The 25,577-nt window shown below is 51.9% G+C and overlaps 1 protein-coding gene across 1 annotated transcript in view; it reads left to right on the top strand.

Annotated features, from left to right (window-relative positions):
* The window catches only part of VIPR2 (vasoactive intestinal peptide receptor 2), a 71,459-nt gene that overhangs the window by 4,432 nt on the left and 41,450 nt on the right, over nucleotides 1–25,577 (top strand). Inside the window, exons 3-4 of the mRNA XM_044765648.2 lie at nucleotides 16,979–17,086; nucleotides 17,449–17,546. Coding sequence (XP_044621583.2) covers nucleotides 16,979–17,086; nucleotides 17,449–17,546 — 206 coding nt within the window. The remainder of the gene's footprint in view (nucleotides 1–16,978; nucleotides 17,087–17,448; nucleotides 17,547–25,577) is intronic.

Below are 25,577 nucleotides of genomic sequence, written 5' to 3'. Positions count from 1 at the left end.
CGTCTTCCAGCATTTAAAGGGTGTTCGTAAGCGCTGCCTTCTATTCCAATTCCTGCATCCATCTTCAGGACGCACGCACGTCCCAGGCCCTCTGCCACAAGCTCTGGACGCACAGGCACTCCCGAAATGGTGCAGGGAGGAGAGCTGTACCATTGGTGTTGCTGACGCAGGGTCGTAATGGAAAGCAGACCAAGTCGCAGTCGGTTTTATCATTGTTGGTAAATTCTCTACAGACCGTGCACCTCTCCCCTGTGGACACCTCGGCTGGCAACTGCTCCCCTCCCCTTGCCTCTCCCAGAAATGATGTTTTAGGGAAAAGCTCCTAAAATACTGTTTTAGTGTTTCTTTCTTGTCACTCTTGACTTCCTGCTTTCATCAGGAACATTTTGTTAACAAACAGAAGACTGGCCCCGTTCCAGTGGGCAGCAGGGAGCTCTTAAGTTTTTAAATGTGGAATGTGGCCAGGACTTTCCCTCGGAGGAAGTCCCCTCACACTTGGTCAGGGGGTGGCTGACAGTGATGGAGCATCTGTAAGTTTGTGCCAGTGACTCACCTTGACAGATGCGGGACGAAGGGAAGCAGGACTAGTTCAGGGAGGCTAAGTTCTCTGCCGTTGTGAAACAGAATGTTGTGATCCACAGTCAGGCCTTTTTTGTATAAAAGATTCTTTTTTACTGGTTGGCTCACATAGATGGGGCGTGGCCTTAATTAGTTAAAAACAATGTCATTTTAGTTTTACTCTATTCCACAGGCACAGGTTTGACCCCTAATCCCTGGCCAGCTGTTCAGGAGGACAAGCCATTGGCCACAGGGGGAGCTGATGGCCAGTCAGGGATGACACGCTGGCGGAGGGGGTAGGGGTGGGGGGGAATGGGGCAGGGGCAGCTGCTCCTCACAAGCCTGGGTTGTCGCTGTGAGGAAATGCAGGCACTGAATTCTCAGCTTCCTATTTTCAGAGAACATCAGAAATGCAAAGTTGATGTAAAATATTCCAGTTTCTTAAAAGTTTGCAACTAGTGCTTAAAAAAACTTCTGTGGGAGCCAGGCAGACCTCCTGGGTGGCAGATACTGCCTGGGAATGGCCAGGCGGCTCTCAACTCTCAACGTGGTGGCTGGATGCAAGCCTGACCCCACTGTTGGAGACACCTCATGGAGCAGAGATACGTCAGGACATTTTAAATATTCACTGGGAGCTCTTGTTCCTCCTGCCTTGATTCAGAGTCTCTCAGAGGTGGTCTGTGTGTCGCCCACGTCAGATGTGCTAGGTGGCAGTATCTAAGGGCAGAGTCTGTGAAAATCACCGAGTTCATCTCGGCCTCAGCTCAATCAGAATGAGGTAGCTTTAGACAAAGGCCACCAGACGTGGCCCTTGTTTGGAGCGGTGGAAAAAGAGATGACTCAGTGTTCTTGCAAGGACAGGTATCAGTCCTTGGACATTTTCTCATATCAAGGGCTCTCCCTATTAACGTTAGCTCTATAGCAAAAATATCTGCATCTGGCTCGCCCCACCTTTGTGACTTGCAGGAAGAGCTGGGTAACAGGCCCTTCAGCGAAAATGTGACGGTAGCTTAGGCCTGGCCACCCGTCAGCATTCTGTAAAGAGGGACAACTTGTGTTCTAAATTCCTTGTTTCCTTTTTACTCTTCGAAATATGCATGGCTTGAATGCCAAGGATATAAATAGTAATAAGTTACCAGAATAAAGATGCGTAGATGAGATGACACAGCCAGTGTGCAGAGGGAAGGCCTTCTAACTGGACGGGGAGAGCACGTCGGCAGTGGACGTCTGCTTCTTGAAGTGAGAAGTGAGAAGAGACATCAAGGGTCTGCAGTAGCCACTTTTAGATTCTGTAGGATTAAGAAACTGATGTGAAAGAGCACCAGAAACAGGACAAAACTGGTTTTCAGTTCTAGTGAGGTAATTTGTCTAAGTCTCACGAGGAATTCTTGTTATTCCTTGTTGAGTCTAAAACAAACACAAACCAACCAGCCAACACGTAAGTCCATACAGAAAGCGATTTCAAGTGTAAACCCCTTTAAAGGATTCACTTTGTAAGAGGGAAAAGCTCGGGAGGTACTTAGAGCTTTGTGACTTGATATTGATTTGTTGCTGAGACTAACTTAATCCTGCCAATATGCATATGAGGCACTCTGCGGCCACAGATGCCTAAAAATATAACTAAGACGCAGCCCTGTTCCCAGCGTATGGCCCGCGCTGACCCGTAGGTGGGAGGGAATGAGTCGGCCATCCCAGGCTTTGCCCAGTCTTCCTGCCTATGCACAGGTTTGGTAGGAACTTTCATGTGACTTTGTATCATTTATGCCCAGATCTGGAGAGGATGTGGCCTGTACTTGGGAGGTGTAGACGTGGGACCTGTGTCTTCTTGGTGGTTCCACGCTCCAAGTCCTGCTGTTATGCTGTGTGGCTGAAATGGCTGTGACGGCGAATGTCAGTTTTGGACTGGGGCCATGGGAGGTGCCAGACTGAAAACCTGATATTTTTTGACTTTTTTTTAACAAAGGCTTCTGGACTGATTTTGATCAACTTATGAAGAGCTGTGACGGGTTTGGATTGTCCCCCCACTTGTGCTTGCAAGTTAGCATGCCACAGCTTCAGGTGCCTGCAGGAGACACGAGACCCTGGTCAGAGACAGACGTCATTGCACCTGGCACAGCAGGTCTCGTGGCTCCCTTTTCTTGAGTCCCACAGGAGCCGTGGGAGCAGCCACATAGATGCACTGCCCACGGTCGGTTTGTATCATAGCTGAGGAGCCCCCAGTGTCACAAGGAAGCTGCTGATGCTCCTGCCCAACCTTTGCTACAGAGAAAGATGCTACCTCAGTTATCGAGGTCAGCCAAGAGGGAGGCACGGAGCGCACTGTTGCTCACATCCCCCAGCTTGGTGTTGTCTCTCCCGGTCAGCACATGAGCTGCTGAGGAGCGGCCACTGTGGTCATTCGTTCCCATCCTTCACAGACGCATGAGGAAGGTGCACGAACAGACCACACTGTGTCATGTTCACACGGCTCTGAATGTCGGGAAGCCCAGGCACAGCCCAGGGATAGGCCGCTGCCCTTTGACATCAGCGTGATGCTGGAGACCTCCTAAAGGTGGCCCGTTTCTGCCCTTTTAATTTTCTCTCTGATGTAGTAGTCTTTGTTCTGGTCCGCACTTCTCTTCGGGCTGACGAGGTAAACAGCCTGGTCTGTTTTTCCCTTAGGATTGGATCTTTTCTTTTTTGACTGAGTTTCTTCTAATTTCTAAAGTCTTTAAGATCAGCTACTCACCTTGGATATTTAAATAATAATCATGTATTGGTTTGAATTTTAAAGTAACGGCTGTAAATTTATTTTTTACAGGAAATAAATCTCACTGAAAAAACTTCTACCCTGAGTGAAGTCTTTGTCTAGACTCGTAAAGGAATGGCACACCAGAAATGAGCTGCTGGCCGCAGGGCCTCTGCCTGGAGTTGCTGCGGTCGGGGGATGAGGGGCGTTCGCTCCTTCCTCGGGTTCTGTCCTTCGCTGATGTTTCAGCACGTTTTTACTGAGCGTATGCTGGGTGGGAGGGGTGATGAGAGACTGGGAGGCACGGTCTCTCCTCTGTGACCCGAATCAAGTCCCCGTGCATTGGGATGAGCAGGGCTAACGGGGCTTGGAGCCTCTGGATTTCTGAGGGGAAACCAGAGAACGGGAACTTGCAGGAACGTCAGTCTACTTGGAAGCAGACACTGACAGTGATGGGAAAATGACCAAGGACTGACTTCATCTTTACTCAGAGAAGAGGCAGAAGAAAGGTGGGAGGGAAAACTACCAAGAAAACGGCAGCTTTCTGATCGTAAGCTAATCGGTGACCCATCGGCACTTGGGAAATTTCCTGTAAACCTTCCACAGGCGTCCCTGCTGTTCCGTGACCTTTGTGTTTGTTTCCCTCTGCCACGTGCGTCCTGTGCTCGGCCTGGAATGGACTGACTCCACCCAGCCCACCCGGTTCCCACCACAGCTGACGGCGCCCCTCCCCACAGGCTGAGCCCCGCGCCCCATCCCATTCCCCTCCCGCTGCTTCTGTCGCGACAGTGGACACGAGCCCTCTTGTCCGTCAGGCATGGGATCCCTTCCCGGCGTTCCTCAGCCTCCTGCACCAAGGCGTCTGCTGGAGGGACCCTTCCTGGATGGCCCTGGTAAATCCAAGGAGCAGACGGCACCCCGGTGCCCGGGCAGAGGGAAGGCCCTGCGCATGCCCTGCCCCAAGAGGCTGTACACATCCAGTCTCAGGACAGGGCAGGAGACGTCCACCTGGCAGCCGTCAGGGGAGGCCTGGCCTTGATGCTGGAGGTGGTCATCAGGTAACCCATCTCACTAGGCAGCCAAGCGCAGAAAAGTGAGGCACCTCCCAGGAGCCTCGTCCAGAGGGCAGAGCCAGCCTGGGCTCCCAAGTCGGACGTCTTTTCACGAGACCATGTCTGGTGTCTCGGGAGATGGAGACTGTGTGTTGGAAGGGGGTTCTCTCTTTAATGTTCGCTTCAAAGAGCAGGAGGCTCCTTGGAGTATCCCGGTGTCACCAGCTGAGGTTGCGTCTTGCCCTCCTGCACACTCATGTTGGTTGTTTGTGCTGTCATCCCGAGCGACCCGGTGGAGAAGGACTCCGTCAGCTGCTGAGCCTGGTGAGGCCAGCGTTCTCCTCTGTCCTGCAGTGGTGGCTGTGACGGTTCGAGCAGCTCTGTGGTCTGGCGGTTCCACTCCTGGTGGGGCTCGCTCGGTCCTCTGTCTTTGTGTGTGTGAACGGAGGCCCAGCAGAAGTAGCCGAGGTTTATCTGCAGGTGGCGATCACACAGGCAGGCTCAGAGCTCCCTGACATCTGCGCCACTTTCACCGTGGTGCTTTCTGTGACCTGCAGTTGGCAGGGCTCCCCCCGCCTGAGAATTAGCACTTGCAAAGGCTCCTTTTCTCCATCCTAGGGAAGTGTTAGTACGGCTTTCCACCTAATCTGTGACTTCTTCGCAGCTCCTTCCTTCCCTGCGGGGGCAGGAAAGAGGTCTGTCTGAGTTGACACCAAGGGTGAGGCCAGGCCACCTGGCTGGGCCCTGCCCGCTGGCCCCCGGTGACAAGGACAGCACGGTCATCCTAGGTTCCTCCAGCGGGCACCTACACTGTGCGCCCGCGAGGCCCTGGGCTAGGTGCTCTGGACACTGAAAGGCAGACTCGAGATGATCTCGTGCCAGAACACACCGTGGGGGTTCGTTCGGGGGAGACAGAGGGAGGATTTCCACCTGGGCCGGGGGGCTGGCTTTGTTCCAGAGCCTGGAGATGGTAGGATTTGACGTGTGGTGAGGTGGGAGCAGCACATGTCAGCCACGCAAAGCAGCCTGAGTGCGGCCACGGGAGGAGGGGAGCTGGGCAGGCTGGGTAGTGGACACAGGACGAGCAGTTTGAGGACAGCAGAGTTCCCCCACGGCGTGGAGAGCTGGGACCTGAGGGGGCAACTGAGGAATTCTGAAAAGGGGGGTGTTTCTGTGTGAGCTGCGTGTCAGGAAGGCTCATGGAGCAGACGCTTCTGAGAGGAATCAGGGTGACCCTGGATGCTACCCTAAGGAGATGATGAAGATGTTGGTTGTGGACAGCGACTGGAAAGCGTCATTTCAACGATGGTGGAGCCAGAAGCCTAGCTGCAGGGAGATGAAGACTGGCAAGTCCCTGTGGCTGGAGAGGGTGGGCAGGCTACTCCAGAAACGAAGAGAAAGAAGACAGCACAGGAGCAGCTAAGAGGCGGGAAAAGTACGTTAGGGTGGGGACTGTTGCGCGTGTGCTGGGGCAGAAGGGCAGGGTGTTACAAGACTGGAGAGCCGGCAAGTGGGACCGTTTTGGGCAGAAGGTACTGAGGCAGGAGGAAGACTGACTGAGGGGCGGCCTGTAGGTTGGCCCTGGAAGGAAGAGGAGGGGAGGGAGGGAGGCAGGGGAGGGATGTGGAAGGCTGAGCACCAAAGGGCCGGGCACAAGGACCCTTGGGAGGTTCTGCTGCTGGGGTGCATGGGGGCTGGTGAGGTCGCTAGGACTGTGACCCCGGACACTGACTTGTGGACATTCTAGGGGTGCCAGGCAGCTATGCCACACCAGTCCCCTCATCCTGCAGACCTTGGACATAGCCACATCTCCCACCAAGTCTGGGAGGGTGGCCCCTGTGGTCTCACAGGCAGGAGCTGTAGATGCCTGTGGCCTGGAGAGCAGGGCGGGCGTTTCTGCACTTGCGTGGTTCTCACACTCAAGCGACACTCAGCCGTGCATCTGCTGATGATTTATCAGCCTCGTCATGACACTGGTAGATGTATGTGCTGGGACCGTCCCGGGAAGTCACCCAAGTCTCCGTCGTAAATCAGTGGGAGATTATCCTGGGAATGACGTGGCAGGACTCCCCACGCGCTGCGTCCCTGCCTCAGCCTGAGCCTGGCTTTCTGCAAAGCGTCGCTCGGCTCTGCTGCCTGGAGTTGGTGCGGCACCAACAGCGTCCCACGTCGTCCCAGATGTTGGAGGGAAGGTTTTCAAGAACTTTTAACGTGTAAGGAAACAGAGGCTGTTCATAAAAGATAATAACAGCAAACATCTCAAAGGGTGAGAGGACAAGCGTTTTGCACACAATTTCGCACACTCCCCAGTTTTCCTAAAGTGACGCTTTTTTGGGACCTCACTCGGGTTCCCGTGTCAGTGCGGTGTTGGAGGAGGAGGCGTGAGAACACTGCTCCTGTCTGTGAGGGGTTTCGTGAGTTCCTGGGCAGCAAGGGTAGCTGGGGGCCCAGACCACAGGCCTGATGTCAGAGGACATTTGGACTTTCGGTGTTTATTGGATTCAGGGTGTTTTTTGAATGTATAGGTTCACACTGGATCTCTGTGTTTCCTTGAAAAACCCTTTTGTTCGGTTAACAGCTTTGGTTAATTCTGGGTTTGAAGTCTTGGTTTAATGTCAGTTCAAGTCCCAGGATATGACTCCCACGCATGGAATCTGCCAGAACCACTGCGCCCAAAATAACACTTTGCTACTTCCGGATTCAAAATTCTGAAGTGAGCCCATTTCAAAGCACTGTCCAGGGCGAAGTCCCGCAAGTGGTGTCTCCCAGGCCTGAGTGTGTAGTTCACCTCCAGGCTGCTGAGGGCGGATTATTCAAGACCCTGATCAGGCAGAATACGGAGGCATCCTGGAGTTGTCCCGGTGAAATGTTCTCTGCAGCACGCTCACTGAGTTTGCAGTCCCAGCTCTGCCGCAGGGCCCAGGCTCCCCCTGTGCAATATCTGGGTGTCTTGTGCAGTGACCCGAGGAGGCAGCGTGGTCCTGGGACCTCGGCCTTGGCCTGCTTAGCTGTTTCTCTCGGGGCCTGAAGGCTTGACCTGCTGTGTGGACTCATTTATGAGCCAGGGGGCGCTGAGGAGCCGGTCCCCAAGCTAGGCCTTTGTTGGCATGGTTGACGTTTTCCGCAGCAGGAAGCGCTCGTGGTCAGGGCCCCCCTGGTCCAGGTCGCTCCATGGGTAGAGCAGCCTTGGGGCATAGTCGATGCTCAGTAAACGTCTGTTGAAGAATGAATACTGATCAGTGCAGGTTCCAGGCTGGCACAGCTGCAGTTCTGCAAGATGTGTGAAGTCACGAGGAAGCGCACTTGTCGCTGCGACAGGGTATTGTTTTGTTCTGTCTCGGGGGCAGTCAGGTTATCACACGGGAGCATGTCCTGTTTCATTGTCTTTCAAGTGGTTCCTCCAGCTCCTGACGACGGCCACCCTTCCCCATGTGGTCATCTTCGCCTGCACTGGCCGTCTCTGAGGTTCCAGAGCACAGGCTTTTTGTTAGTTCTGACAGGACATTGTTGGGATATTTCCCCTCAAGCGGCTCCTTCCCACTCTGTTCCTGCCAAAAGTGGTTCTCTTCATCATCCCTGATTGCACCATTTCTAAAGCGGCATGTGGCACTGTGCCCAGCTTAGCGAATGCCTGGATGTGGCTTTCCTTGTCTCACTGGCAAATGTTTCAAGGACAAACGATGTGGACATGCACCTTAGAACAGCAGGAGGAGGACCCTTCATTTAGCAGAATTTGATCACCACCGTTAGTGTCCAGATTACCAGGGATCCTACAGGACTTAGCATGACTGGATATTTGTAACCAGCCGCCTGAAGCAGCAGCATCAGAGATGTCCAAAGGGGAAACCAAGACCGAGGGGCTGCCAGGAAAATCTGGGAGCAGGAAGTGTGGGCCAGTGTTTCGGGGTCTCCAGAATCAGTGAGAGGTTTATGGGTGATGGTGTCCGCGGTCCACAGGGCTGGGCACTGGGACCCTCCCGACGTCACAACCATGTCCTGCAAGGCTTTGTCGGCCTCACCCGGAGCCTTGTTTACAGTAGACACTAAGACAAAGAGTCCTGGAATGCAGCTTCTGCAAAGCCGTGTTTTTGTACCACTGCTCCTAGCAGCTGCTCAGGGTATAACTTCCATCCCTCAGCCCCGTGCATCCTGAACTCAGGGAGCAGAGACCCTGGGGTCCCTCCTGTGTGGTGTGGTCAGCAAAGGCCACTGGGAAAGGATGCCTGAGCATCCGGGAGTGGCAGTATTTTCAGGGGTGGTCTCCGAGCAGAAAGCCAAAGCAAGGTAGTATGAGAATGTTGCTAAATTGCTCCCAGTGAAGGCCTATTCTCCTTATAACAGGGCACAATTGGAAATATTGGCCACATTACCAAGGCTCTGACTAGAATGTTACATTTAAAGAAGATGTACATAGACTCAGAAATGACCAGACAGCTTGAAGGAACTGCCTGGAAAAATCAGCCTAGTACCTTGCTTACAAGTTTTCAGCAAAGCAATCTTAAAAAAGAGCTTGTATGATCAATCACTATTTTTGCTGAATTTATATAAATAATCAGGCCAAGTTTAATACAAACAAATTAGTTTTACTATGATTATCTTTAATAAACATGGGATTAACTGGAGAGAAAAATTATGCTTGCCCCTTTGTAGATATTAAATTCTAATCCTATTAACTGTCTTTAAGGTTTTGTTATACCTATAAGCCAGACTGGATTCTGAATTCTTCTAGTGCCCTTAAATATCTGGCTACAATACTCCAAACTGACACTTACAATTTTACTGCCCCTGAAATCTCCTTGGAAGGGACTCTCTACCCAGATGGCAGCCTAGCTTCAGGGACTTGAGCCTTGGGTGCACACCTCACAGCTAAGGAAGGCTCCACCTGACATCTAGTCCTATGCAAACACTGGAGACCTCCAAGTCAAATGGACTAGGAAGAGATGCAGCCGACATCTCAGGCACACGGCTTTCCCAGGATGACCAGACCAGACCTGTACACCCTCATCCCACTGTTGTTTCTTACTTTATTTTCTCCCTACCTTTCCTGGAAGGACAGTGTCCTTGTTCACATTTCCCAGTCTCTTGTGAAAGGGAGAAACCTCTCTGATTGCTGGATTTGCCATCAGAAATCTTGGTCTGTCCAAGGCAGTAATGACCCCTTACTGCATCCAGTAAGTAATTTGACTGGGATTCTGGATGCTGTTGTTTGTCTAAATTGATCTGGTCCACTTTACTGAATGAGGGTCCTGGGCCCACCTAAACTCATTCCTTGCTTTGATTAACCCAGCCTTGGAAGGGGAAAACAAAATATTTTGAATATTTTGTGAAAAATGTTGTGGGGCCATTGATGTAAGTTTAATCATTTGTATATTTCTTAACATGTCCACGTATTTAAGCAACCTCTCAGTATGTAACAACATAGAATCTGAGCCTTGATTATATAATGCGAACGCCTCTGTGCTGGTGAATGAGTGAACAGTACTTATGAGGGAGCCTTATGTACAGTCCCTGGTTATACTTTCGTATGTGGAGGTTTTGGTAATGGCCTTTGTGCTTGGGCAACTCATTGCCTTGACAGCAGGAGAACACAAGGGCAGTGTGCCTCTGCTGTATTCACGCCCTATCTCTCTACGTAACCAAACAGAGGCCTCTCACTGGTCTGCTCCATTGAGCCACTATAATCATTTTAAACGAGAGCTTCCAGAAGGTGTGCGTGACTCTGGGTTTACGTCCATGGGAAGAGCTTTCTTCCCATGGATTGGAGTGAGTGTCAATGAACAAGTGATCAGGAATCTCTCCATGACTCTAGAAGAGTTGGCCGACTCCACAGCCAAAGCAATTTCAGCTCAGCAACAGTCACTTAACTCATTGACCAAGGCAGTCTTGGATAATCATGTAACCCTTGATTACCTCCTCTCTGAGCAAGGAGGTGTCTGTGCAATGGTGAACGCCTCCTGTTGCCCATGGACAAATGCCTCTGGGGAAGTAGAAACCAGTTACATAAGATTAGAGAGCAAGCACTGTGGCCTCAACCAATTTCACCTGACAACCCACTGTCTTTTGATTTGTTCAGCTGGTACCTTCAGGTCTGGGCTCCTGGGTTAGAACCATCTGCAAACTGGGATTGTTGTATTGCTCTTAATCTTACTCTGTATACTTGTTCTGAAGTTCTATACCTACTGCCTGTCAAACCTCTGTAAAAATGACATGCCCAGTGAGGTGATGCTGGCTCAGCACTTGATCTCCAGTGCCTACGACCTTGGAGAAACATAGACTTTAGATGGGAAATGCCTAAGAGTTCTCCCTCCTAACTTCCTTCTTACTCAAATGTGGCCTAAATGGTTTCCAACCACTGTGCACCTTCCCTCCAATGTGGGACACAACAACCAGGAAAGGTCCTTCCTGGTACTGAGGGACAAGACCACCATGTGCAGAGAACCCGACTGTTGATCAGAGATGCTTTCAGACAAGACCATTATGTATAGAGACCCTTGTCTGTTGATTAGAGATGCTTTTGGAGAAAGATCTTGACCAAAGGGGAAAATGTGGAAATTAATAAGAGAAACCTTAACTAAATTGCAGTCAGGGAGGCCTGAGGGGAGCTCTCACCCCCATGGCACATTGTCAGCTACACCACATAGGAAGCGGTGGACACTTGCATCCCCAACAGGAAGTAAAAGGTGTCAGCTCAGCCAATGAGAAACCCCACAGCCCAGCCAATGAGAAACGCCACAGCTCAGCCAATGAGAAACGCCACAGCTCAGCCAATGAGAAACGCCACAGCTCAGCCAATGAGAAACGCCACAGCTCAGCCAATGAGAAATGCCACAGCTCAGCCAATGAGAAGCTGTTGCCCCCTGAACTGCTCCTCTCCCCCAGTGGACTTTCCTTTAGGACAGCCCCTCCCTCTCCCCCTTTTCTCTATAAAAGCAGCTCCCTCCTTTGTCCTCTGGACTTGCCTGTGGGTCGCCATAGCATGGATGTCCTGAGTTACAGTTCTTTTGGCTCTTTCCTGTTAAACTTGTTTTGAGGGTAAAATAACTGGAAAATTTGCTTTTTAAGTTGACACACCTTAGTGCCAGAAAGTTTTGTTTCTCGCTTTCTTGTCCCACTCACCTGTTCCTGCACCCCTTCCCCACATGCCATCTGGAACAGTATCATTCTGACGATGAAGTCTTCTGATGCTGGTCCGTCTGGTGCTCTCCTCGTAGGCAGCGCAGTGGTGGCTGAGTCCCCTCCTTCTGTGGTGGCCGCTGACTCTCAGTGCTCACTGCTCCCTGTACATGCCTGGGAAGTGCACTTCTGTCACACTGTGCAGGTGAGGACGGTGAAGTCCATCTTCAAGCGTCAGGCCCACCAGAGTTTCCCAAGCTGTTCCACTGCTGAGCTGTCTCTCTCTGTGAGCTGATATTTGTAGGAGGCTGGATTTCTCTCGTGGTGGAACGTGGACAGATGAGAATACAGCCAGTGCCTGCAGTGCCCCAGGGACCCCAGATGGAGAGGGCAGAAGGAATGCATCGGTGTCTGTGGTCCTGGTCACAGCCTTGTCTGAAGCATAGGCCCTGGTGTTTTCTGTGGGAGTGCCCATAGACTCTTCCCTTCGTCCACACATGTAAGTGTGGAGGGATTTATTTCCATCACATGAGATTTAAGGAGGAACCTGGACTCAGATACATGCGTTTGGCTTCCTGTCCAGGGCTTTTATCACAAAATATCGTAAACATGGAAGACTGAAGTGAGCATGTCACCACAGGTCCCCGAGCGCAGGACCGATAGCAGGTCCTGGGAGATCAGAGAACGCCAGTGGGGAACAGCGGCCTTCTAGGGAGAGAGCAGTGACAATGACATCCAGTTCTGGTCCTGCTCTGCTCTTCATCCTGGGGCAAGTGTATTCACTCTGTGAGCCATGTTTCCCCACCACAGAGTGTGGGGGTTGTGGCTGTGAGGATGAAATACAGTATTTGTAAAAGCTTTTTCCTGAAGTGTAGCAGCTAACTGGTAAGATTCACATGTGATTTTCTTGAAAATTAATTGATGTTTATATCATTGAAATAATGAGAAAATAAATCCAAAACTGGAAACAACACATGCACTGTCACCTGTGAGACGTGTGACTTGCCTGGGGACATTCTGGAGAGAGAATTGTTCTTCAGGGACAGGGGGATTAGGTTCCTTTTAACTGTGGCAGATTCCTCCCTGTTTGGTGAGATTTTCCCATCCACGAGGGGATCTCAGGCAGGTTGCATCACAGCCGTCTTCCTCAGAGTCCCGTCCTCCGTGCCACGTGTTTCCAGTATATTGATGGGAGCGTGTTCTAATAGCAGCCCTCCTAACCCTGTTCACCAGCATCTACGTGTGCTCCAGTGAAGGTCGAGAAAGGTCCTCAGGCCGCACCGTCCATGAGACCAGCTGATCAGAACCACTGTGTCTAGAATACTGTTTTCAGGAGATGATGCTGCCTTTCAAAGGAAAACTGAGGAAGCCACCACCGTCAGTTCACCTTGGGCTCCTGCAACAACTTTCCAACTTTCTTGGAACTCAGCGCCTTGGCCAGGCTCCTGGTGAGGGATCTCTCTGCCTTCCCGGCACCTCCTGGCAGCCTCTGGGAGACTTTGCCGAGTCACAACACAGCGATGCCTCCTAATCTGCTACCTCCCCCACGACTTAATTAAAGAGTGTGTAAGTTGATGAAATACAAAAAAAAAAAGCATCGTCTCTAGGAAAACTAATTTGTATGCTTTGGAAAGATAGAAAAAGTGAGTTGCTGATTAGCTATAGCGTTAGAGATGAGAATGACAACTGGGGTTCATTGCTGGAAATCTAGCTTTGCAAGAGTCTGAGTCCACCTTCAATACTCTGAAATTTGAAATCATAGAGGGCAGGTTGGGGAAATGATTTATGCAAGAAAAACGGTGAGAAGCCCAGTCGAGAAGCCCATACTCAAAGGAGAGGTTTTGGCTGTATGTTCAAAGTTAAAGTAATACACACACATTTCTGTGTTTTAAATTAATATGTGATGATCAGGCATTTTTTTTCTGGTCCTCTACCATACTTTCAATTCACCAAGCTACTAACCATCACTTTGGATGAAAGAGCTTCCTCACCTCCTTGTTGGTAGGTTTTGAAAGACAAGATTTGTGCGTTAACTGAAATATACATTTTCACAAAAAAATTACCACTTATATTTATTCATAAAATATTTTAGATGGTTTATATTGGGCATTTTTAGCTGAAAAAGCGTGACACAGGGAAACTCATCTGTCAGCTCTAGTTTATCCTGAGCATTAGTATATATACGATAATGATGGGTTTTATTATTTTCTCTTTGCTTTAAGCTTCTTGATAATTTGTGAGTGGCCTGTTAATTTTATATTTTGTTTGTTTGTTTTAACTACAGCTCTAGGATGGCGCTGTCCAATAGAGCTTTCTGTGACAGTGGAAATGTTCTATGTCTGAGCTGTGCTACGATAACCACAAGCCATACGTGGCTACTGAGCATGTGAAATGTGGCCACTACAACTGAGGGACTGAATTTTTAATTGTATTTAATTTTAATTCATTTAGATTTAAATTTAAATGGCCACATGTGGCTAACGGTTGCCATATTGGAAAGTACATTTCTAAGATTTTTTCTCTTCTTTGTGCCGGTGTACACCGCTTGATTCATTTTCTTTCATCTATTGGTTTAACTAAAACTTCTAACATTGTTGTGACAATGTGACAGCATTGTATCCAGCCAGGCTCCCGATTTTGGTTGTATACTGTGTTTAACCATTTCTAATACTTGCTATTTTTAATAAAGGGCCTTTGTTATCTTAAGGCCGTCTCGTTATTACTTTGAGTTTTTTAGAATTAGGAATGGTTGCTGCATTTCGTCAAGTAGCTTTTCAGAGTCTATTGATATGAACAAAGTTTTCCTCTTAGACTAACCCTTGATTTTATTGTCACCGTCTCAAATATCTAGGCTGCTATGAATGTGAAACAAAAATAAACTTTCACCCAGGCCCTGACTGCCACAGCCATGTGTCTTAGACGATCTGGGCTCTTTACGACTTTCCAAACAAGCCTCTCCTCTGAGTTTAACGTCTTTGCTCACGCTGTCCTCCATGGAGAGTGGCCCCTCCTTGTCAGCTTCTGTCCGTCCTCCAGTTGTGCCTCCAGCAGAGTCACCTCACAGTTGTTGGTTTACGTTATTATGAGCACAGCTGACCATATAACAATCAACTTTTCCTTTCTTGTACAACTTTGTGCTTTTCCTGGAACAGGAAGTGCCTCATTTTTCTGTTGCTTAGTTTTCTATACATCTACCCCTAATTAAGCATCAAGCTTTGTACCAGAACAACGACAACAGCATACTCAAGACAATCAGACACATGAGGAAATCACAAGTGTTATTTTTTCCTTAGCGTCGCTGCTCCTGGACCCTCCATCCTCCGGTCCCACTGGGCCTGGTTTGGGGCCTCCTGTGGGTCCTGTTCCACTTAGGTGACGTAAGCCTCACTTCCAGTAAAACCCAGCAGGGCAAGAAAGGCTGGAGGTCTCAATGGTCAGAATTCAAACTTGACGTGATTCTCTCAAATCTCGTGACCCGTGTCTGGTATCCCGGCGCCCAGCGCCCGTCCAGTGGGCAAGCATCGCCTGTGTCTTGCTCCCTGCCCTCCCGCAGGCTGTGCTGCAGCCCCCTCTGCTCTGCCTCGTTGTTTAACACACACATATGTGCCCTGTCATCAAAGTTTTATTGACATCTCTTGGTGCTGCTCTTTCAAGTTTCTTGACTCATTTTTGTGAGATTTGGGAAGAGGAGAGAAGCTCATATATCGCTGATCGGCGGGCATTGCTCTCAGACTCATGGCATATGTAAAGGCCTCAGTACCAGCCTGCTCCCACCCCCCATCCACACACAACCCTGGGCCCTCCCCACTGCTCTTCACCCTGGACTGCGGGTGGAAGGTCAGTTAATCTCTGCCATTGGGTCGTCAAACGCCTCGAGTTTGTGCTCGTCCTCTGAAGTTTCTGCACGTGGAGTTCAGTAAATGAGGAAAGAAAGGGAAGGCTAACCAGCGATTGGAGGAAGCTCAGTCAGACTCGAGGAACTTGAGTCAAATCCTACTGCCATGTGAAGGTTGCCCGAAGCGAACCCACGGATGTAATCTCTCTATTAAGGTGTCGTTATTAAGCAGAAATTTGTTGTTTTTCTGGTGGACAGTTGAACCTTCAAAATAATCAGCAACCAAACTGTCAGGATTTATCTTCAGTAACTGCACCACTTCACAGGGCTGGAGGTGCTTTGCCCTCTCTTGGTTTTTCTCTGGTGACCTGGACACCCTCACTTTCCTCCCGTTGCTGACTCTCCGTCGGGAACCTGGCCCTGGCGTGTTCATCTGAGCCTCGGTGGCGTCCCTCTCTCTCTGGAGCCGGAGTCAGAAGGCACTCAGCCTGCGAGCTTAGCACTTTAAACAGCATCACCATCATGTCCCCACAGCCTCACACAGAGCTACTTGCTCCCTGGTCCCTCAGCCTGGCACGTAACCGGACTTCCCAGGGGTGCCTTTGTTCTTGATGACATGTTCTGAATATTTTTTTTAAAAGCAACATTTTCTTTAAATATAGTATGAATTTATGTACTTATTTAATCATTAGTACATAATTCAATTTTTAGAATGAATATATTTTCACTTTAAAAACGTTTAGAAAGTATTTTCATCTGCAAAACTTAGTTTTTCAGAGGCATCTGTATTCTTGAAAGTAAAACACTCCCATGTTCAGACAAAAAGTGTATATTCTGCGTTGACACATTCCTGCGGTTACTATGGGGGTCTGGACGGCCAGAGAGCAGACCTGCTGTTTGTTTTCACCTGGGCACATTGCTCCTCCAATGCTGAAGTTTAAATACATTATAGCATTTTAGAGGTCACAAAACGTAGTAGAAATACCGTGGGCTTGTAGTAAAAAGCCCTGATTTCGAGTGTGGATTCCACCGTGGTGTGCGTGACCTTGAGAGATTGCTGCGCTGTCTGAACCTGAGTCCTTCCAGTCTGCGGGGTGATGGGTGGAGTATCGCGTGGTTTGCCGAGTGGTGGTTACTGAGACCGAGTAAGAGATCTGGAAAGTGTTTTAAGCTGTAACATTATGCACATTGAGTGGTTTGATAGCCCCATGAGGGTAACCTAAGACCTCATCACAAATATGTCATCTTGACTGCTGTAATCAACTAAGTCTTATCAAGTGTTTAAACTTGCAAATTATCCTGGAGGTTGACTTCCCTAAAAGCACAAATGGCATTCGTCCAGGGGACTCTAAGCCTCCAAGACTCGCAAAAATACCCAGTAGTGCCCATTTTATCACACTGGGGGACACACATCAGAGGAAGAAAGTAATGATTCTATTAAACTTGAGGGTGTGCAGTGCACATTGGATTATTCAAATGCTCTCTGCCGCAGACCTGATCATTTCTCTAAAGCTGATTAAAATGCACACAGAGCTAAGTACATTCTCAGTAACATTGTTGGTACAGGTTTGTTTCACAGAAAAATAATTTGCAAGATAACTGTCTGCTGAATGGGCTTTCTATTTGCAAAGCTTTCAACACACGTCCTGTCCACTGAGGCTTCCGTCCCTTCATCCTCTCTCTCCCTTCCAGCCTGCAGTGGAGTCTGGGACAACCTGACGTGCTGGCGCCCTGCAGATGTTGGCGAGACGGTCACAGTGCCCTGTCCAAAGGTGTTCAGCAATTTTTACAGCAAACCAGGTACTGTCTGTCTGTGTGGTTTCTGTTAGTTTTCATTCTGCTCCGTGATAATAGTAACACTTAGTATGACAGCAGTTCCATCTTGACTACCGTCCTCACTGAGCCTGTGCCCCAGGACCCAGGTGCTCTCCCTCGGGCGCTGGGCCCACAAACGCGAGGGAGTCGCTGCCTGGGTTCCCTGGACCAGGCACCTGAGTAAGGTGGACACACACCCTGTGAACCGGCAGAGCTGGGGCAGACTCGGGGCTCCCCGCTGACCCCCAGGGAGCATTTCAGGACACACAGGTGTGAGCCCTGACTGGGTCGTCACAGTAAGCCCAGTTTCACGGCCTTAGATCAAACGCCTGAACTTTGTCTTCCAGGAAACATAAGCAAAAACTGCACACGTGACGGATGGTCGGAGATGTTTCCAGATTTCATAGACGCGTGCGGCTACAACGACCCTGAGGACGAGGGCAAGGTGAGGGCTCCCCACATGGTTCTCATGCCTCCCATCCGTTTTCTAACAGTGCTCGCTGAGCGGCATCCGTTCGCGGCCGCACAGCTGAGATCTCGTTTCCTCCGAGCGGCTGCTTCTCGTCGCCCAAGTCCAGCCACATCCCGTGTGAGCCCTGCTTCAGGCCTTCGGATTAGTTATGGTTCCTTCGTTCTGGAGGCGAGAAGGGCTGGTTCCCTTCTCCTGCTGTTGGTGTGGTGGAAGGTGACGCCGAGAGCAGGCTCCCTGTGCATGAGACAAGCCTGGCGAGCGTCCTTTCTGCCGCTGGGGTTAAGATTTGCCATGACGTGGGCTGTTAAGTCCGTCCCCGGCCGGCTGCTGGTGGTTTATCTGGGGCCGGGCCGGGGACACGGCCTGCGGCAGGCAGCCCCTCGGGCAGCCGCACTGGCCACTGTGGTTCTGGGGTGTTGGAGGTGAAGCCTTTCTCCAGGAGGCGATCATCTAAATGATGCCAGCTCTGCCTGGGGCCTGTGCAGGAACCTCCGCAGCCCAGCTCTGGGTCCCGCACGCTCACCGGCAACGCCTACGACTGTGGTTTTGTCTTGTTACGTCAGAAAACGAGATCCCTGCTGTCCCCTTGGGCCGCGTTTCTTTACCCCATAGGGTGTGTGAGCGCCTCATAAACCTGCAGTAGGCTGAGTCCCCTGCAAACGGTGTGTGGCTGCATACACTGAGGCCTCCAGAGAGCCTCAGGGAACCCCACAAAGTGCCGGGTGAAAACTCTGTGCCGCTGACACCCCGCTCCCCTCTCGCCCGCCCCTCAGTCACCGCCCCACATGCACATTGGTCTGGCTCCCGCGACCCGGCGAGACCATGGGCGACGTTGCTGTCAGACGGCTTTTCCCAGGGGATTGACACGTCTCCGCAGGTTCCTTTCATAGAGGGGCTTCCTTTGTTCTCCTCACCAAGATATAATTTAAAGCCCGTTCTTTTCCCACCAAATTATTAAAACCTAGAAAAGGAAGTACCTTATATTTTAGCCAAAATCCTGCTAATTGGAAGAAAATGACCTCACTGACCCCTGGCCAGTAAGGACAATGTGGGGTGGCTAATGTTGTTGGGTGCGCCGTGAACCGGATCAATGACCAGTATTATCTCTTGTGGTTTTTTATTGAGCTGTGATTGACAAGTAGACGTTGTATATATTTAAGATGCACATATGGGATGTTTCCACACAGACACATGGTGAAATGAGTCCCCTGATTAAGCTAACTAACCGTCGCCTCACATATTTACCTTTTTGTTGGTGAGACAGAGAACTTATCACTGGAAGTTTGTGCTCTTTGACCAGCGTCCCCTGGTTCCCCCACCCACCGCTCATCTCATTCATCTTGATGACAACTCACTTTACTGATGGAGAAACTGAGGTAGGGAGAAATGACATGAGTGATCAGAGGCCCAGTTGTAAACAGAGCCATGGCCTGGCCCCTGCGTCCTTCTGGCAGGCGGGCAGCTCACTCCTGCTCTCCCTGTGTGGGTTGAAGCAGCAGCAATGGGCGTGGGACACACCTGGGCTGCCAACCAGGCCCTGGGGCCGTGCTGACCCTGCAAGTACGGCGATGCCAGCGTGACGGCCCTTCTAGGGTGGTCGGGAGAGAACCGGGCTGTGTCCGGCCCGGCTCCAGCCACATGGCGCACACCAGGCGTCTGGAGCCCATCAACACAATTCTGATCTTTCTCTGGGGGCCTCTGCTCAGACCCTCGGCTGCGGGGAAATGAGAGTGTCATCAGACACCGGGCTCTGCTGTGCGACGTTGCAGTGACAAGGGTGGCGTCTACGCTGGACCTTTAGAGATGAAGCCTCTTTTTGAGCCTTGGTGATGTGAGTGAGAGAAAAGGCTCATTCTGTGCAGTTGGATCTGAGCCTCCCTTTGCTCGGCCCTCTGCTCCCTTCTGCTGTGCATAATCGCTGACATGGGCTTTTCTGTGTCAAACATATTTAGCGTTCCCTCAGCGCTCGTCACCTTTGTGACAAGTAAAGGCCTTGGGTGGTGCCTACATTCGCTCGGGCCAGTGCAAGAGCCGCCTCGGGGCCTGTGTGCATCTGGGACTCAGCAAGTATAGGAATGGCACGGGAAGAGGCCGACCCCATGGCCAAGTGGTTAAGTTCATGTGCTCTGCTTCCGTGGCCCAGGGTTTCACAGGTTCGGATCCTGGGCGCAGACATAGCACCGATCGTCAGGCCATGCTGGGGCAGCGTCCCACACAGCACAACTAGAAGGATCTACAACTAGAATATACAACTATACTGGGGGGCTTTGGAAAGAAGAGGGGAAAAAAGAAGATTGGCAACAGATGCTAGCTCAGGGCCAATCTTTAAAAAAAAATAACCAGGAACGGCACAGGAATTTGTGCTGCTGAACTCTACCCCGCAGGTCCCAAAAGACACGAAGGTGTGGTTACCACCCCCAGCCCTGATGTGGCTGTGAAAGACGTGGACGTAGGACGGGCTGAGAACTGACTGCCATTCGCAGTAATATCGGCCACTTCAGAAGTCGAAGACCCCTGCGCCCCGCCCCTCAGTTTCCCCGGGGTCACACCCTGTGTAGGCGGCATTCCCAGGAAGGCCCTTCCAGGTTGACTGGTCCTTGGAAAGACCTGTAGCCAAATCTGCCTGCGTGAAGCATACACACCTATAATTTCCTGATGCTGTTCCATCCGTGTGAAGAGCTGTTTTTCTTCTTAAACATTTCAGACATTCTGCAAATATCATGAGTGCATGTTCCCTGCTGATGGATTGAAAGTCAAAGTATTTTAACGTGAGAAAGTGAAGAAAATGATGGCCCAAACCAAGTGAACGATTTCTTCCCAATTCCCGTTTCCACTGTCCAGATCCTTCCTTTGTTGTTTAGGGAATCGTTTCAAAGATGAAAACCGCCAGCCTTGCACATGCCAAGGGTCGGGATGGGCTCCCCGGGCCTCTGGGCAGGAGCGCACCCATCACAGCCTGAGCGACGTCTCCTCCGGGTTGAGGGATGGGGCAGCCCAGGGATGGAGCGTTCCTCCTGCCCCTCAGTGAACTCCATGCTTCACTGTCACTCCTCATCTCATCAGCGGCCCCTTTCTTCCCAGTGCCATGTTTTTAATTGGATTTCCTGCTCCCATACAGCCAAACTCTGCCCTGGGTGTTGTGTGTGCAATCTTTGTTGGTTTCAAAATTACATAAATTCAAGGAAAAAAAATTAGCCTCCACAAAAGCTGCAGGCTTGACTACATGGTGAGAGAATCAAAAGATAAAATAAAGTCAGGAATGGAGAGTCTCTTGAAGGAAAAGATTTGAAGACACCAGGGGACCTCTCGCACAATGGCGGGAGCCACTGTTGTGAGGCTGCTTCTCGTTCCCACCACGGGAGGTCCACAGAGTCGTGAGGGGGTTGACAGCAGTCTGGGCCTTTATTTTCTGGGTCTCACGGCCGCAGCAAGATCTGAAGCCGGCCCGGCTTGGCTCAGGCTCCCTCTGTGGCCGTGTCCCCATTTCCATTTGCCAAGGTCTTCCAGGCTGTGTCCCTCTCCGAAACCAAGCTTCAGGAGTCTGCCTTGGCGTGAGGAGCATTTTCATCTCAAGCCGTTTATCTTTTAATCCTTGGACAAAGGGTTTAATCCCATTAAGAGGATTTAAGGAGCCCCTCCCCCGGGCCCAAGGGCATCACACCAGCAGCTCCTCTGTCCCCATGTTCTGGCCCACTGGGTGCTGCATGAAAAGCAGGTCCGATGGAGACCACGAGACCCTCTCAACCGCCCCATCCTTGTTACGGGAACTGAGGGTCCCTGCTCTCTGGAGGCTGGCCCAGCACCACGTTCTCAGCCTCGGGTGGGACTGGCCCGTACCAGTTGTTGCCCCTGCTGCCATCTGTCTGGTCATCTGCCCCCAGACCCAGGGGCTCTCCTGACTCAGTGGCTCCTGCCACTGCACCTCCGTGGACCCTGGTCTCCTGACCCTCTTCCTGCACCACAGGCCTCGAGGCTCCACGTGAGGGAGCCCGCGGCCAGGCTCTCTGCCCTATTTCCCACCTGCTGCCCAATGACCCCACCTCTGATCTTCCAGGGGTGCCGAGAGCCAAAGAAACCTAGAACGCCTGGAATTTATCGACCGCAGTAAATCTCTGTGGGCCTGGCAGTGGCCTTCTTTCTCCTGAATATCACAGTCTTCCAGAAGAATCCAGAGGCCTCCAGGGCTACACTTCCCTCTTGGCTACATCTCAGTCACCACGAGTGACTCTGCCCTCGCAGCTGCCTCGGCCGACTGCCCGGCCACCTCAAGGAAGGACAGCAGCCCCGGTGACACCCTGGCGTCCTACGTGGTAGACACGCAAGGCAGTGCACTCCATATGTCTCCTCTGTTACGTATTTGCTAACATATTTCTTAAATAAAGAGACTTCTGCTAAATTTAGCCGAGAGCGCTGTCTGGCATGTCTGCAGTCCCATGCATCAAGTGGACACATTTCTTCCATATTATGCCATATTCCTAAAAATATGTTTGCACTGCCCTCTCGCTTTCAGACCACGTGGTGACTCCTTCCCACTGACCGCTCAGGTCCCCTCTCAGGTTTCCCCCGGACAGCACAGACACGGCCACCCTGTGTCCGTGGTGCTTCTGCGTCAGGCCCTCTTTGGGGTCCCGCTCTGTCCTCATGGGCCTGTTGGAACGGCTGCCACCCCCATGCCTGAGGCGGGTCCCGCAGGGATGTGCTGAGCAGCCTGCCTGTGGAGGCGGAGCCTGGGTTGGAGCCCCAGAGATGGCAAAGCATCGCCTCAAGGTAGCAGACTCGAGTGTGCCGGCCGACCTGAGAGGTCTGGGGCTCCTGCAGCCACAGTCTGCTTCTACGGTGGCTGCTGTGGGATTCAGCTCCGAACAAGGTCCGGGGGCGGCGTCTTTGCTTGATTCACGTCGAGCGGCAGGAGGAAGCTTCCTGCCCTGGCTTTCAGGGGCATGCAAGTGCCTTGCTCACTGCAGCCCTCGGAGGCGGGCGGCTCTTCAAGGGAGGGGGCACTGGGAGTGGGGACGGGGAGCCAGGCATGTACAGGACCCACTCCACGGTTCAGACAGGACATGGAGGAGCAGCGCGTCAGCAGGGGAATGGGCGTCCGTGCCCAGAGCGTGGCACACGGCGCCGCCCATGGAACAGGCCTGAGCTCTGTGGAACAGGCAAAGATCTGACCACGAGCAGAAACACGGCTCAGAAGATTCGGGGGACAGACACAGTTATTAGGTCTTTTTATGCTAGTATTAACTGAGCCTGTAACAATGATGCTTAGTACTTGTCCAAGAAAGGAGTGAGTCTAAGTCCAAAGGAGAAACAGGTTGAGGGAGAGGAGGTTACGAGGAGATCCTACAGAAGTGCTCGAGTCCCGGGGAGGGGTGATTGGGTCCAGGAGATTCTCCCACAAGAAGGGAGATGAGGCACAGACGTTAGTGGTTGGTAATCGAGAAACAACAGCACAGGAGGGCAGACTAGGGTGATGTCCAGGCAAGAGACGACACAGGTGGGTCAAAGGAAATACGAAGAAAAGGCTGTCGTCCAGGAAGGAGACCTGGGGTGCTGGGGAGGCCGGAGACAGCAGCCTGGCAGGTGGGGAGGTGCACTCGGGAGCCCGTCCACTGCGGCTGCCCAGGGCCCTGCACGGATGGACGCGGCCTCCATTTCTCCTAAGACGATGATGGGGACGAAGTGTGTCCACAGGGTTGGGTCACCAGGCAGGACTCAGGGCTGCAGCCTGGGGCCCTGGTCTCAGCCTGGAGCCATGCTCTGGGGGAGCGTCTGACGCCCGATACCCCCTTTGCACTGGGCTTATACCTGATCAGCCAGGCTGGAGGAAGCAGATAGACGTGTGAGGCTCGGGCGCAGGCAGGCTGTGATGCTGGAATGCAGGGCCGGCCCTCGAGGTGGATCAGGAAGGAAGGCACTGGTTCTGGGGCAGGTTGGGGGCACCCAGGCCACTTGCTGGGGAATCCTGCTAGTTTCTCCACCTGAAGTGCAAATTTCAGGACCAAAAGTTTATGGTCCTAAGAAATACTGAAGAAAAGTGTGGCAACTAGCAGTATGTGTGTGACTGGGGACTAAGGAGCTGTGTCTAAAACCCAGAAAAAAGACCAAGTTCTGAAACGGTCACCTACTGGCTGTCGCATGGCACCACCGGTCACATCATGTGATGACTGATGGTGGGGCAGTCGGGACCACGTGGGCTTGGGGAGGCGGGGCCAGGAGCCTGCTAATGAAGGTCCGGAGGAGAAGGGGCCTTGCAGCCAGGAGCCCCTACAGGAGCAGAGTTCTCCCTTTTAGAGGCCCTTTGTTATACTTCCTACTTTCTCAAAAATAAACATGTCTTACCTTTGTATTCAAATCAAATTTTAAGTCCAAAAGAACCCGCTTAAATGTACGCCAAGGTTGTCAAAATCCTTTCTCAGTTATGTTGCCCTTTAACCCTGGACCGTCAGGACAAGAGGACACAGTCGTCACACTCCCTCTGTCCTGTCTTCATAAAGCCTGTTTGGAAGTAATTTACCTGCGCAATAGGTGCTGGAAACCCACGCGGTCCTGAGCCGATTAGCCAGGTGTCAACGTTTCGCCACGTTTGGTTTCCCCTTCCCTCCTGCGAGCTGGGGGCGCATGAGCAAGGGCACGATCACTGAGCACGGGGTGCACGTGCCTCTTACATCCTGAAACCGAGAGCACGTTTGCCAAAAGCAGGAATACCCTGCGATGTGGCCTCAGCGCTGTCGTCGTGTGTTTGTGACGCTGTTTGTGGTCTGACTGCCGTCTGTGCTTGGTTCCGGCGGTGGCCCCATGCGCTTCTCAGGCATTGTTAGAGCACGCGGTCGTGTGTCGCACATGGTGTCGCAACTCTTTGGTCTCCTTCTGTCTGGAACGTTCCTCAGCCCGAGTGTCTCCTGACATCGTGTCTGCAGGGCGCGTCTGTGATTGGCCGCGGGGCTCTCTGTCGGGGTCTGTCTGACGTTCTCTCTGCCTGGTGCACTTCTGAAGACAATGTGGAAGCACAGCAAAGGCTCCCAATCCCTCTGTCACTCGCCTTTTCTTTGTCATAAACTCTGTGCTCAAAATAGGTCTCAGTGGGGTAAAATGCCCCAAAGTATCGATGGCTGTTTCTTTACCTCAGAAATGTCATATTTGGATTTTAACAGAAAGCCAGTTTTCTTCTAAGCCCTTCACCAACAAAGGGACGCTCCACGCAGTTACTTAAAGTAAGGCGCAGCCTTGCAGGCAGCCAGGCTGTCGTGGGGACTGTGCGGGGGGCGGGGGTGCAAGAGCCCGAGGATACACACCCTCCAGAGCCGCCTCCTCTGTGGAATGTCACCCCCGGGGCCATGCTGGAGAAGCTGCAAAATCCCACGGGCTCCGAGACAGACGACCATGCAGAGTTTCCGCGGGAAGCCAGCCCTTACTCGAAGTGGTGGGGGGTGGTTGGGGACATTGGACAGCATTGTCTGCTTCGAGAGGCGTCTGCCTTGGGACAGCCGGTGACCTCGCAGGGGTGGCGCACAGTGCTGCCCGGGCCTACCCCGGACTCGCTGTGACAGGTGCCTGCCCGTCACGTCCCACCCAGGCAGCTCCCGGCTCCTTAGTACTGAGCTCCGGCAAGAGGCACCTCTCTGCATGCCCCCGTGCACCCTCTGACCCCTGTCCTGTTAGCTTCCTGGGGAGCCCAGCCCAGCTGGGTTCAGCACCAGTCCCAGATCCTCAGATGTCACTGACGGCTGCAGGCGGGAGCCTCACTGGCCCCCTTGACTCTGAGGGTGAAGCGTCGAGGACTGGAGAGGTGCTGAGTCACAGCTCAGGGTGTGCCCTGTCCCATCGTGCTCGGACCACCCACAGACAACCCCAATCACTCCACGGAACTGAGGGCGGAGGTGCTCGGGATGTGGCCCTGTCCTGCGATCGCTTACCCCTCGGCTGCGATGCTGGTGGGTCAGGGGCAGAACCGGGATGCAGGAAACCAGCTTCAGCGTGTGGAGGGTGGGGGTTTGTCCTGAGCTC

The sequence above is a fragment of the Equus asinus genome, chromosome 1 (assembly GCF_041296235.1).
Source record: "Equus asinus isolate D_3611 breed Donkey chromosome 1, EquAss-T2T_v2, whole genome shotgun sequence".
In the NCBI taxonomy this organism is placed as follows: domain Eukaryota; kingdom Metazoa; phylum Chordata; class Mammalia; order Perissodactyla; family Equidae; genus Equus; species Equus asinus.
This window is presented reverse-complemented; position numbering and strand designations above follow the sequence as displayed.